Below are 14,852 nucleotides of genomic sequence, written 5' to 3'. Positions count from 1 at the left end.
ATAAATTAAGTGCTAGTTCTTTCTGGACTTTGATCTTGCAGAGGGTGCCCCCCTGCTTTTTTTTGCCTTTTTTTTTCTTTTTTTATTGCCTATAGGAGAACATAGTCTGTATATCATTTTAAACAGTCACAAAATTCACTTATCTTGTTTTTCCCAGTAGAGCTCTAAAAGAATATAATTGTGAAACCACTGTTTTCATTATTCAATTAAAGATGCACAAGCTGTCACAAATAGTTGTCAAGACAAAGAATTTTATATCAAAATATGAAATCAAAGAGTTACATTTTCTGAAATTGTAAATCATAAAATACCCCTGTCATAATCAAAGTAAGATCCTATTGTGGCATACTGTGTCTTTTGTTACTGTTGATAATTTGTATATATATTTAGTACAATGGAAGTCAAACTCTTGATGATAGCATTTGTGACACTGCCCTTTGATTTTAATGATCTAAAAATAAGTCTAAACATTTTTATAGATCATCTGGTCAGTCTTTGGACTCTGTATCAACTGTAGTTCAGAGATGTAAAAGACTATAAAATTACTATGATGTTCTGTGGTTTACATTAGTGTATTTATTATTAAATTGGTAGATTTTTGTGATGTTTTGTGATTTACATATGCATGGATACAAGCACAAATATAAATACAGTAACTTTGACTGTACTCTGTCATTTGAGAGTATAACAAGTAAAGAAAGAGACATTTCCTGGTGTGTCAGGAGCTTTAACTGGACTTCCACTGAGTGACCAGGGTTGATGTTATAATGTCATGAAGGCCTGCATGCTAAATAATAGCTGGATGTGGAATTGAGAATTAGGCATCATATTCCATGACATGCTGCAGTTACAGCTGGAGGTCCTTTGAACAGCCAAAATGGATCTTTGTGCCATAAGAGGCACTTGTCATGTGTTTTACAGGTGCATATAAAAATGATCTCTAAATAAGCAGACTAGCATAAAGGAAATAGGGATACAGATCTGACTGCTTCTAGAAGTGTATTTTCTCCCAGAATACATGCATGTTATTACTGCAAATCCTAATTTAGGTTATCCAAGCGTACAGTCTAGACTTATAACATTTTTTCCATATCTAATATAAAGCAAAAAAAGCCGGTGTTCTATGCAAAATATACTTGCAGAACTTGAGGGTTTTATACTGAAGTTTTTAATTTGAATAGTCTCATCTCTTACTTCACTTCAATCCGTAAGGCACTTTAAACATTTTGATGGAATGTATATACAATTATAATTGGGAAACCTGGAAACAAAAGGCACAGGGCTGTGTTTGGTTCATAAGGTGACAAAATGCTTGTCCTCCTTTTGCATTCATGAGGGGCAGTGCAGCTGCTGACATCTTGAGGAAAAGTGTAAGACACAATAGTGTAGAGTCAAAATGGTAAGTCAGGCTTCAAACATTAAAGGGAACGTCAGAGATACATGTGTGAAACATTTTAACTTATATAGAAAAACCTCATAAGCGTACGTACAAAAGTAGTAAAACTTCTGATGAAAAAATATAATGAGTACCTCTGAAAGGCATTAAAACAGAATGAAGAACTGAAAATATAAAAGAAGTTGTAGTCTTACTGTCCCTTTCAAAAATTGATTCCAGGTTGGTTAACAGCCTAACAAAAGAAATGCAATATTTTCCAAGTTTTTTAAAATTGTTTCTTGTGTCCAGAGGGAACAGAGTAATTATTTTCTTGATCAATAAGCCTGATGATGTCCTCACAGCATAGGTATTTAATGGTTTACCCTTGTATACACGCTCTGATCGTGAATTTTTTCAGGATAAATTTAAGATTGAAAGAAACATTATTCTATGGCGTTGTCTAATAAACTGTATAATAAATTAACTGAGATTTAAAGGCATTTTTAAATCATTCACTTAAGCATTTAAATTATAGGTACAGGCTAGATGAGTTTCCATGCATGTGAACTCTATTATTCTGTCAGACTGACCAGTGGTCTTGACTGTTCAAAGGTCAGTGGTCACAGTTGTCCTGAATTACCAGTCCTTTTTTCATGGGGACCCTCTGCTGTGTTGCATGCTGTAATCTTCTTAATGGCTTCATTCCAATATTCACACATAATATTTGAGATTTATTGACTGTTAGAAATACTACCATGCCAGTAGCAGTTCCGCTACTCCTAAGGTATTTAAAATTGGGAGAATAAATCAGGGCAAGACTTTCAGGAATCCTTTGTTTTCTTGGAAGGGGGAAAGCCCCTCTTTTTTCACTTTTCTGACAAGAAAGCTTGTTTTTAAATTTCATCATTTCACTGTGAATTTGTCTATTATTTTTTAATTAAAAAAAAAAAAGAAAAGGAGCTACTTCTGTGGGAGTAAATTTCTTAATATAATAACACTGAGATCACTACTTTAATAATATAAGGCACTAGAAGAACACACGCGACCATAGACTGAAATTTATAAATTTTGGGCCTGACCCTGCAATACCTGCTTGCACTTAACTTGACATAAAGACTTCTCCTTTGCTCAGATGTGAACACTTTCCCAAACAGCTTCCAGAATTGACAGCATCACCTCTAGCAACCAAGTCTTAATGACTTGAAATCATAAACTGAGCAGAACTTTTATAAATATGATCTTCAGAAGACAACAGACTTTATAGTCTTTTAACTTCCTCTGTGCTGGTTAAATATTGTCAACTGCAAAAGCTACAGAGCTGTTAAAATATGTGCAGTGTTTGTACTGCCTGGTACCTACACACTGTGATGCAGTACAGAATGTAAACTGGACTTCAGAGATTTAGTTTTGAGATTCCTAAATTTAGAGGATTTTAACACCATAAATTTGGCATATGAACATTACTGTTCTAAAAGTAGCGCAAAAAATTGGTTACTTTATGCAGCGATTATTTGGAGTACAAATTATTTTGTAAGATACGATGATTAATGGTATTATAAAGAAATTAAAGTCAATGTATAACAGTGCAATTAAAAATATTTTTTGCAAAATATAAATAGCATAATTTATGATTTTTTTTCCGTAAGAAAGTATACAAAAATATATTTAGAAACTCAGCAGTCAGCAGTGCTTGCAGTGTTATGAAATGACTATTTATTGTGAACTTAGAGTTGAGATTCTGTTGAACCTTGATATAATTTTAGAAGCTAGCATATGAGATTGAAAAGTACAGCTCGTTTTGAAAACATTTGCATTTAAATAGCTGTTTTTGACTAAATGACGAAATTTTTAGTTAATGCTGGAGGTCTCCCTGAGATGCCTAAGCCTCTGTGTATAGATAATATTCAAATACACAGAAGCCCTTTACTAGAAATGGTAATTTAAATATCAGACTCTGGTTTGTTTTGAGGTTTTTGTTTTGTTCCTTTACTCTGTGATCTTCTCTTACTTTCTTGTTTTTGAGTGACCTTCTACTTACCTTTGTAGTGGTATCATCTGATGGAGAACAGCAAAAAGTAGTTTAAAACATAAGAAGTGTTGCTAATACCAGAGAAATAATTGGATATATTTTTTCAGAGATCTAATAGTCCTTCAAAACTCCAGTGTATGGTTCTGTATTTCTCAGATAACAAACAAATACAAACATAATTCTTCTATATGTGTTTAAATTTATATATAAGTCTTCTATTCACATGGATATTGAAGAGATATTAGTCATGTTTTCTGTCTATCAGATATTTAGATTTTAGGACACCTAGAAAGGTTGTATGGGTAACCATTTAAATAAATTACACTTTTTGCTTCAATGACCAACACAGTGTGTTTCTGCATTTTAGATACACTTAATTACACATCAGTCTCATCTGTATCTTTGAAAAACTATTGTATTGATTTAGACCTTCCTGAAGTTCTGATTGCTCTTCACTGGCAGTGTTTAGCTGTCCAATGAAGTCACCTTCCTATGAGAAGCTGTTGCTAGGAGAAGATAAAAACAGTTTGCTTCTAGTGTAAATTAATAATACAATTTCTGCAGTGGATCACTGGTGTCTTTCAGAAATAAATTTTAACAGCATTCTAACCCCTGCAGTTTGTTTCTTGCAGTTCTCTATTTTTAAACTTCATGAAAGTCTATTTCTGCAAGAGAGATACAAAAGAAAAAAGGATGAGCGTTCTGAATCATAGTTAGGTAAATGGGTTAAAATATAAAATATGAAATATAAATGAGGAAAAGATTTTGATACAGATGCTGCTTGCTGTTTTTTTGGTTAGTGTCAGAATTGTGTAATTTTAAAATAATTTCAAGTGCTGTTAGTGGTGTCACCTAAAGGGGTCTCACATTTCCTTGGTTTGAGGTGCATGGATGTAAGCAATCACAATCCTGCTGTGTACCAGGTCCTTCCCAGGAGATCAGTGCACACTGTCTCTTACCTGTGCCTGCTGTCCTGGCTGTAATAACTGCATTGTCACTCTGGCTAAGATTCCCATGCGGAACTGGGAGAATTTGCCATCAGCCTACCCAAGTGTGGCTGGGCTGAGCCCTGACTAAGCACTGTCCTGTTCTTGTGTGTTCACTGGCCCCAGCTTGGAGGATGCCATGGCAGGTCCCAGGGGCACTTTGGGGTCCCCAGCCAGGGTCCTGCAGGGGACAGCAGGCCCATCAGGGCTGTGCTCACACACAGCTGTGGCTCCCATGATCTCTGCAGGCTTCTTCTTGAGAGCACCCTGCTCCTGGTTCTTCTGCAGATAAATCTGATGGAACTCTTCTCGCCTTTAAGCATTGCCCCCTGAGAGAAGCAGGAGTTGGAGGAGCTTTCTTTGAATTCTGGCATTGTCTTTCTGAGGCTCAAGCTCTCTCCAGGACAGCACACAAAGATGTGTGTCTGTCTAGAGTGCCTCTCAGCCCATTGGAGAGTCTTAATATTGCTGCGCTAATAACACACCAGCAGAGCAGGAGATTGGTTGTTTTCTGCTGTTCTTTTTAGCACATTTTTTGCCTAAAGCATCCTGTTAATCAAATTTACAGTAGGGTGCTTAGGGTATGCCTGAACTGAGAAAATTAGAAAATACCTTTTTCATTCATGTTCCTCATTTGGTCATGTAGTCCCTCTGCTCTGCATTATCTTTACCGTCCCTCTTCTCTTAACCTGTCCTATCATCTGCCATAATTTCCCCTAATTGTAAGGTACAATTTAGAAGAATGTAGATTAAAAGAGTCTAGAGATTTTTTTGCATTTTACCTCCCTTACATTGAGAAGATGCTTTGCCTGTCTTGACAGAGACAAAATTTTAATGGTGACAGTTCTTGTTGAATTGATGTTATTGCTTTTATTTTAGTCAAATTGTGCTACTGTCTATATGCAGGTCTTCCTTGTATGCATTTATTTTCCCCACAATGAAATCTTATATTTTACAACTTTAAAATAATTGTACAATACAGAACAAAAGAAAAAAAATCAAACCACAAAACCAAGACATGCATTTATTTTTTCAACCTTGAACTTCTTAACTGGTTTTTGTACTTGGACTTGTACTTTTTTTTTTTCCTTTTGAGGTGTAAGGCAAGAACGTAAATGAGCCTTGGTGTGTGCTTTCCATGGGCTAAACGAATCAGGCTCAAAACTTTTATCTAGATCTGTGGAGCTTGGATATAAATTGAAAAGATCACAGCTATGGGGAAAAGACCTATACTGTAAAGGCCTTTCTGCATAGATTATGAACATCATAACTCAATAATTTTTTTTTTCCAAACTATAGTTATAATTGGACCCAATGGGGGTCTCTCTCTTTGATCAGATCGCAGTAACTGTGACTTTACACTGGAAAATGTCACTACTGTGAAGGTTTATCACCTGTAGAGCTGGTCTTTTCTCTGATGCCATGTTCAGTTCTCATTAGCATTATTCAAAGTTTAGTTGTTAATTAGGTTGACACTTCAATTACAATCATCATCTACAAGAGCCGTCAGGACTGCTTGAATAAAGAAACAAAAAGATATTAATTCTTGCATATATTTCCAAAAGAATGAAAGCTGTTTTGGTGATAAGTTTGTATTTATAATATTCCTTTTAAATAGTAACTCAGAATGTTCCTTCATTTAGAGACTTAAATAATACCCTGTTGTGGAACATTGCAATACAAAGGGATGTAGAAATGTGTATTCTATGTTAGTAAAATTGACTTATTTTCCGGGTGTCCCTCATAATAGAAATTAGGAGAGTACAGGCTCTATGTGGGTAAAATTCCACATATCTTGTAATAATTCCAGAATTATATGATTTTCCTCCAAAATATGTTGAAGTAGCAGTTATTAAATTAAAACTTCCCCCGTTTCTTTTTTTCTTTTTCTCTAATTCTGTCTAACCAGTGGTTGTTATTTGCCAAGTAAAAAACACAAACCTCTTTTAAAAAGTCAAGTACTGTAATCACAGTGGTCTTTTTTTCTTCTAAACTGCAGGCGCTTCCTAATTGCTGTTTTTTTTTTTTTTTCCTTCCCTTTCACATTTATCTTCAAGGACAATTCTGTAGGCTGTGTTACACTGAATTTACAAAAAACTTTTCTCAACTATTTGACTGTGGTAGCAGGTACTCCCATGTTGCATGAGAAATTATATAAGATAGGAATTTGACCTAAAATAAGAGATACTCCTTGGCACTGACTAGTAAGTGACCATTAAGAATCCTTAAAAATAAACCTTCATAGCTTAAATAAAACAGATCGAACTGTCTACATTCAAGCAAGCAAATGCATATTATGCCGGAACAAAAATCTGCAATAAAGTGACTTGCATGCATTTTACTGTAAAATAATTAAACATATTTATGTCGAGAGGCCTTGGGAAAAAAAGAGAGCATAAACCAATCTGCATTAGCACTCTACCATCATCCCCTGCCTTCATTTCAATTAACAGGCCAGCAGGTGCTCCTTGCAGTTAAAAAGATAAGCTATCAAGGAGGAGGATGAATTTTTGGCTGACCTATAGACACTATGGTTTGCCTGCTGATTGGGTTCATACCTCGCTGTACCAATTTCTGAGGTGTTAATTTAACTGTTCCACTCTGTCACGCAGGTCTCGGCCTTGAAAAATAAACTGAAAAAGCAGTCGACAGCCACGGGCGATGGAGTGGCCAAGGCCTTCCTTCGGGCACAGGCAGCGCTCTTCGGATCCTACAGAGATGCACTGAGATACAAACCAGTAAGATGGCTTCCCTGTCGCCTTTTTCCTTGAATTTATAGGAGCAGGGTCTCAGTCTTTCAAGCAAAATGTGAAATGTTTTATGCCAGTTTGGAATAGTCTGTTTTAAATCTTACTCTGTGCTAAGGAATTGGAAGATACCACCATCTCTCGACAGTGAATTGAACTAAAAAATACTCATCCAAAGTCAGCTATTTTCTTGTTTGTATCAATTTTGTTATTTGTTAAGTATAAAATCAGCTTTTATTAGTGAAGCTGCTCACACACAGCTCACCTGGTTTAGTGTGGTGAAGAACTGGAGGGGCTGTGCCTTTCAGACTCCATCGTTTTTCCGGAGATTTTGCTGTGTTGGAGGGCAGAAGCTTCTTTCCTAGCAGAAGCCAGATATGAGTCAAACATGCATCACTCCTATTATATACTTATTTTGATTACACATGGAAGACAGGAGAAATGAAAACCCATTTCATCTCATCAGAACCTCCGAATTTGTATTTTTCACGTTTTGCTGGTATTCAGTTGAATAATGTTTTATGAGCTTTCATAATTTCTAAATAATGAGGTGACACATATTGAGTTGGAGATAAAGTAAGTTATCAGAAAAAATTTAGAGATTAATTTCATCCATCAGTCCAGATTATTTTTCTTGCAAGCTACTGGTAGTGGTTGCTTTGATCAAATGCACTGAGATGACATTGAGTGAATCAAATTCTGAGGATTGGATGTTTGGTTGTCTGATGGATTTAGATAAATTCAGATTTGACAGGAGAAAATCATCCTCACTTGAAGAATCAAGTTAGTAAAGCTGGTAGGTGTGTGGAGCATGGGTGGATATTTGTTTGGGGGTGGGAAGAGCATTCTAAGGACCTATGGTATTCCTTGATGGAAATGGATAGGATAGTTATTAATTCCAGAAGAGGGCTTTACTGGGAGGATCTCTAAAATACAGTTTGGCCCTTAGGTCTTCCTTCTCCCCAAGTGGTTCTCTTCCAGGCAGTCTTTTGTGCCATGGACATTTGGCAGAGGAGCTGCAAAGCTGTGCCATTGAGAGCCACTGTTGTGGGAGGGCAGGTAACCCATGCAGGCTTGCAGTCATGTAAAGCTTTAGTTCACGTGTTGGTGTTTAGCAGCTCTCTTACAATATGGAAATTCCATTTGCATTTCATACAGAAAGGGCTGCACCTGTTCTAGAAATCGCTGGGTTTCAACACACTGCTTGCTTCAATAAAACAAATTCATTTCAACAATACAGATAGTTATCCTTTATTCCATAGTGCCATCACCTGAATGTAGTTCTCTCCTTAGTCTAAAGGTGAGGACACTAGTCCATGCCAACTCATGGCAGCTTGCAGTAAGAGCTGTTCAGTCAAAAAGTGTCTTTTGGACACTTAGGATATGTGCAAACAGAAGGATGTCAGTCTGCTTCTGTCCTTAGCTCTAGTCTGACCAGAAATAAGCTTCTGTCAGTCCTTTGTTTTGGTAAATGTGGAACTGAATGTGCAAGTTCTTTAGCAACCTGGTTAGCATCTCTTTTGAAATGAGCTCTCCTTTTAACTGGTTCCCATTTTATTTCAGTTAAGCTGTTGGCATATCTGAGATCTACATTTGTACTGTATTGGAAACTGTACACTGTGCATCATTTCAACTGGCAAACATTTGTCAAAATGACCTTTGAAGTCTTTCTTTCTGCATTATTTTCTTGTGCAGATTTATCTGGTTTTGGCTCCGCTGATTGCATATAAGAAAGATATTTATGAAACCATTGTGGCCTGATTTTTTTTTTTTAAAGACAAGTTATTTCAAAATATCTTTGCAGGCAGAAGTCTGCTGGCAAATACTAGCATATCTTGGATTGATATCAAGTTGTTCAAAGACAAAGCATATTTAAAAATAAATAAAGCCCCCTTTTTGAGCATTCACATAATCTTAACTAATTCAGTATTTCACAGAATTTTTATTGTGAAAGAAAAATTTACTTCACTCTGGATTAGTAGAAATTAAGAGGATTTTCACATGATTATTCAGCTCATTCTGCATTTGCCTTTTCTTTTGTGAATTGGAAAGCTGAAAAAAATCAAATCACATTTGGCTGTATTAGGAATATTTGTCAAGAGTCTCAAAGCTTGGTAACTGCTATTGCAAAGAAAATACTTCCCTTTGTTTTGGAGTCTGTGGTGCCAGGTCTAATAAGGTAATTTAAACCACAGCTACAGACCTAATTTACATTCTTTCAGGAACTCAAGTAGTATTTGTATAGAAAGTTTGTAGGGGTAACACTTAAATAAAAATATTTTCCATATAGATTTGAAATACTCTTGCTATAAATAAACTTATATTTTCAAAATCAAGAACTGATGTGTTTTGGGGTACAGTTCTGAGGATCAAAAATATCTTGGTGAAAAATAAAATAATGTTTTTGAACATTTATCAATTGCTTGAAAGTTGAAAAACATGTCTAAGTGAACTATTTTCCTTGCAGCAGTGTGTCCTGTATGATTTCAACTTGAAACATGAAACAACTGTCATTAATATTCACTTTGAGTAAAGAACAGCTTTAATAGTGTCTGTACTCATCCAACACTTCACTCCAAACGCTGTTCATCACACTGAACACTCATTCTGTGCAACTGTTTGTTTGCAGCACAGGACAGATTCTCCCCGGTATAGCAATATGTCTTGGACAAACGTCTAGCAATTATTGAAAAAAATGATTGGTGAAAGGCAAAATGGGAATCTTCAGGGGTCTTGCAGAGAGTTCGTGGTCCTCCAAAGGACCATATGGAAAATCTGACTACTCCAATACAGACAGGAAATATGACATGTAATAGAGAAAGTTTATAATAATTTTTTGTGCATATTAAATGATAATGAAACACTTAATCCAGTAAAAGAAGAAATAGCTGGTTTTTCTGATTTAATCATTACTAAATTAACCTGTTACATTGATATAACTGTTAAGAGTACTTTTTAATATGCTACACTTTACATTAGCAAATATTGTGTAGTAGGAGTGGATCTGTAGAGCAAAGCAGCCCAGCTAGTGCTAAGGACCTGACATTCACACAGTGTCCATTTCTGCCTTCACTGGGGTTCTGGTTCTAGTCTGGTGTTGAATGCTGAATACACATGACTAGCTGGAACTCTGCTTTGGTTTAATCCAGAACACATGGTTTGTGGGGATGATTGAAAAAATTTCTTTAGTGTCATTTGGTAAATGACCTAAAAATAGTCCAGAAAAAAGTATTATCAATGGAATGGTGAATTGTAGTGGTTTTGTATATGGTCTCCTTCACATAAAGGGCTGCAATCCATTTTGAGATATTGTTTACTTTGAGTGCCCACAACTTGGCCTTGAACGTTGTGTTGCTCCTAATTTCTTTGAGTAGTCCAAAGAAATTTGGGGATTTCTTCTGTATAATACTGCATGTTCCATGTTTCAGAATTGAAGGCATAGGTGGGACATAGACACAAATAGGGCAGTTGTGAAGTTTGTGTCATTTTGTTATCAGGTTATGTGTGATGTGTTTTTCCCAGCTATTTTACTTTACGCCTTCTTCCTGCGTGTACATGGGCAGAAGAAGGCAAAGGCTAGTACATGTTTTTCATAAATCATATGCAATATGGTCAGTTAATAAAATAATATGTGACATAAAGAATTCTTTAAAAGAATTCTGTCCCAGTCTATATCTGGAGAGGGAGTGGTAGATAAGAGTAGAAAAATACTGAATATAACAATACTTACAATGATAGAGTGTAATTTCCCCTCTTTTGGGGATAAAGGCCTTGAAGCTCTGGATCTTAAAAGAAATAAAACCAGAACAGCTTTGTTTCAAGTTGTGATGGCTTTGACATCACTTATCAGAAATGAAATGAAGAGCAAAGGCTGCTGGCTTGCTCTGGAATGCTCAGCAGTAGGAGTTCAGGGAGGGAATAGGATAACCAGGATAACCTTCATGGTGAAGATGGCACAGCCTGTCTGACCTCTCTTTAATTGATTGTTAACTGGATGCTTTGGGCCAGTACTGACAAGCAGTGACATCAGATGTTGTATTCAATTACAATGAATCAGAATAATACAAAAAAATAAATAAAATTTTTATTGGAAAAAATTATTCAGAATACACCTGAATTATTTGAGGATGAGGAGATAGTAAATGATTATAATTGAATTTCAAAATTGCAGATATCTCTTGCAGTGGGCATTGAGTTGTTTACCTTTGCCCCAAGAGTTAGGTATAAAAAAGTACAGCAGGATACAGTAATGAAATGGCAGAACATCATTGGTGTTTAAATCCAGAAACACCCTTTGTAATACCTGTTATGCCTATTTATTTGAATTCTATAAGAATTCTATAAGAATTCTATTTCACATGTTGAAAACCATATTGGTTCTTTTGTGTCAAGGACTGTTACTGGTCTTTTTCTGAATGTAGTTACTGTGCTAAGAGGAGTTGGTTTTTGGTATAGTTTAACTGTAAGAAATATCAGTATGTCTGAATCTTGTTGGGTTTTTTGGCTGATTGCAAAAAATTTACAAATTTTGGAAAAATTTATTTGTAAATTATCGCAGGCACATGCTCAGTTACCCCTTGGCCATTATGTCTGAATGTTATGACAGAAATTTTTAAGAAGAGGAATTTTAATATCAAAATGAAATTATATTAATTATTGCAATAGAACTAATAGTTGGGATGAGTCATGCTAGAGTGAGGTAATGTTTTCTGCAATAAAAAAGTATTTTTACTTCTTGTTCAAGTTAAATATCGCTAGATTTAGAAAGCACAAACACACCTTCTAATCTAGGGGTTTTTAATTCCTTTTAAAATGATCACACTGGTTTAGCTCAGGTTTCATGTTCCATTGAGGTCCGTATAAATAGCTTGCTTAAAATGTGAATGTAGCTTAGACTCAGAAATTCCTGCTGTGTGTGGCAAGCTATGAAAGGGGAAGAAAATTCTATAGCAACTGTTGTTAGAAGGACAGATATCATGTTTGGGCATAGATTGTTTGGTGTGAGTATTAGCTGTCTACTTTTCAGTACAGAGTCCCCACTGGGCTTAGATCGAACTTGTTTTGAAAGTACATTGTAGATCAATACAACAGGGGCCAGCTGATGGCTGAGCAGTTAAATATCAGTGCAGCATTCCTCCAGAACTCTGGTTCTAAAGGTAGTCAGCTGTATTTGCTGAAACAGGAATGGTACAAGCTTTATGTATGAAAACATTGAGAGCTAGGTTTGTTTATAGTAATTCAACAATTCACTTGTTAAATAGTGCTTCAAAAGGCTTTGTGTTTGCAAGTAATGATCTTGAAGATTTGGAAAACAATTTTGTTGGTGAGAACCTTGAACAAATAAAAGAGCTAGGAGTTAATAGTGTTATTTAATGCAATTTCATTAAAGTTACCACAGATAGCCTGCGAAAGCTTCCATGTGGAATTTCTGCAGGTTTCAACAGATTTTCTCATTTTCGAGTGCTGAACAGGTAGGAGCTTTAAACCTACTCAGATTTTTAAATCAGTCTCACAGTCAGCAGGTTGAAATAATATGTATGACCTCTGGATGTGAATTCCTTATAGAATTAAATGAATTTTCAACAAAGAAATAGCTTTGGTTATTCTGTGTCTGAGCTGTACTGATAAGGGAACAGATGCACCAGTACATGCATTCTTACTAGGTATCTGAAACATTCAGTGACTAAAGGAAAGTATTTGGGAAAATATTACAGCCATGCACTAAAAAGGAGTGTTGAACTATCATTTCCTGGTGTTCTCTTAGAAGGCTCCACCACAAGAAGTGCCGTCAGGAGAACTGGCTGGCTGCTCTCTCTTCCCTGGCTGGTGTGAAAGGGCAGAGCCAGCGTGCCTGTTTTCTCTCCTGTAGGGAGATAACCTCTCCTTTTTCATCTATCCCAAGAGAACTGGGAGACTGGCACAGGGAAGCATAGCTTAGCTTTTATTTTATTAAATAGTTTAATTTGAAAATATTTTGTTTCTCTCTTTATGCCTAAATTTAATGTTTCCTAGTATGTCATGAGCCATCATCTAGTCAGAGCTGCACTTCTACAAAGCCTCTGTATCCAGAAGTTCTTCCTTTGTGTAACAACAACAAATAATTAAATAAATATGATATATATGTGTGTGTGCGTGTGTATGTATATATAGGGAGTTCATTTAATTTACTGCCTTGAAATTTCTTGGAAGAGCAACAGAACTGAGAAGAGAGTCTGCCCTCAGGAGCACTGTCTTATACTATGTCTTATGTGACTGTTCCATTTGTTTTGATGCACTTTGATTTGCTAAGTAGCTTGGGGTCATCTTCTTAAGACAAGAGTCTTTAGGAGCTCAAGAATAGCTAATGCAAAGTGGGTCAGGAAGGCAGTGCCATTTAAAGTACTACAAATATTTCAGGCTGTTTGGCAGATCCAGCATGCCCTGCATGTATACAATGTTCACCAGCTATTTTGGGATGAGTAGGGGGAATAACTTGAGTGCTTCTGGAGATTTGATGAACCCAGTGCTGTGTGTTGTACTGAGCTGGGTTTGTGTTTCAGAGCACTGAGCTACCCTGGGACAGGGCAATGATTGTGCACATCTAAGGCTCTAGTTCTTCCAGTGAAAGATCTTTTCTAAAATCAGCTTCCATAAAGAAGTAAGGATGCAAGACTTGTTGTTCTACTTAAATACTTTGCTGGGTCAGAAAGAAAAGAAAGACTTGGAAAAAGGGAAGTTTTTGATAGTATAAGAATAGATTTTAAAATGACATCACAGTGGTTTTACTGCAACATTCCCTTGGGTCACACTTGAGCAATTTAAAAACAAGGTGTAAGGAGGAATTGAAAATAATTTACAACTGCTCCAGCGAACTCAGCTAAGTCTCCTTTAGAAAGTGCTTGGTGACACTCTGGAAGCAGCTCCTGGCAGTCAGCTGGAATGATGAAGTGCAGAAGTGCCACGTGTCATTGGAGTTAAACAGGGTTAGGAGCACAAAGCTGGGGTGATCATGGCCATTAATGCATTTGTCTTTAAAGTGGCTGGAGCTGTTGTGAAGGTCAGTGCAGCAGCTGCCTTTGATCTTTCTTAGTGGCTGAGGTATCTTTTATGCTGTTGTGGGACTGCACTGGAGATGCAGCTTCTGGATAGTAAAATTTCAAATGGTAGATGTGGGTGGGGCACGTTGTGGCATTCCAAGTTTTGTGTCTCAGATCTTTGGTAATTGTTGCTAGCCTGGTAATCATTTTGGTTTTGTAAATTTGGGTGAGAGGCCTTTCAGTTTTACAGTGAAATCTGATTGTGTACCTTCCTTGCCACGCAAACTTCATAATTACTTGTCCGCCAAACAGCTTCAAGTATTTATCACAAAGTATGGAAAAGAATAAGAAAATTGGAGAAATGCTCCTCAGGAACATCCAGTGGTCTGTGCACACTGAAGACAGCAAATTTTAAATGAAATTAGGGAATTTCATTTAAACAGAGGAAAGAATCTGATTGTTTATAAAGATTTTCATTAACATTTCTTTCTTTCAATGAGTGTTGTTTTCAGTTTTTTGCAACAAGCTCTGACTTTTCAATGAATACTTGTTTATCTTCTTTCATCATCCAAGGGTTCTGCACTTTTCCCATGTGGGAGAATAAGTTTTATTGTTTAAGTGTTAATGTTTAAACCTTTTTCATAAACATGTTTCAGTTTGTAGCCTTTGTTTTATGTAAAAATAAAATAGATGTGTGTT

The 14,852-nt window shown here is 36.2% G+C and overlaps 1 protein-coding gene across 1 annotated transcript in view; it reads left to right on the top strand.

Annotated features, from left to right (window-relative positions):
* DENND1B (DENN domain containing 1B) overlaps positions 1 to 14,852 on the top strand; it is a 150,338-nt gene that overhangs the window by 101,440 nt on the left and 34,046 nt on the right. Inside the window, exon 14 of the mRNA XM_058808514.1 lies at positions 7,003 to 7,128. Within this exon, the coding sequence (XP_058664497.1) occupies positions 7,003 to 7,128 (126 nt within the window). The remainder of the gene's footprint in view (positions 1 to 7,002; positions 7,129 to 14,852) is intronic.

The sequence above is a fragment of the Ammospiza caudacuta genome, chromosome 7 (genome assembly GCF_027887145.1).
Source record: "Ammospiza caudacuta isolate bAmmCau1 chromosome 7, bAmmCau1.pri, whole genome shotgun sequence".
NCBI classification, from domain to species: Eukaryota; Metazoa; Chordata; class Aves; order Passeriformes; family Passerellidae; genus Ammospiza; species Ammospiza caudacuta.
The sequence above is the reverse complement of the archived record's forward strand: the minus strand, read 5'-3'. Positions and strand labels throughout refer to the sequence as shown.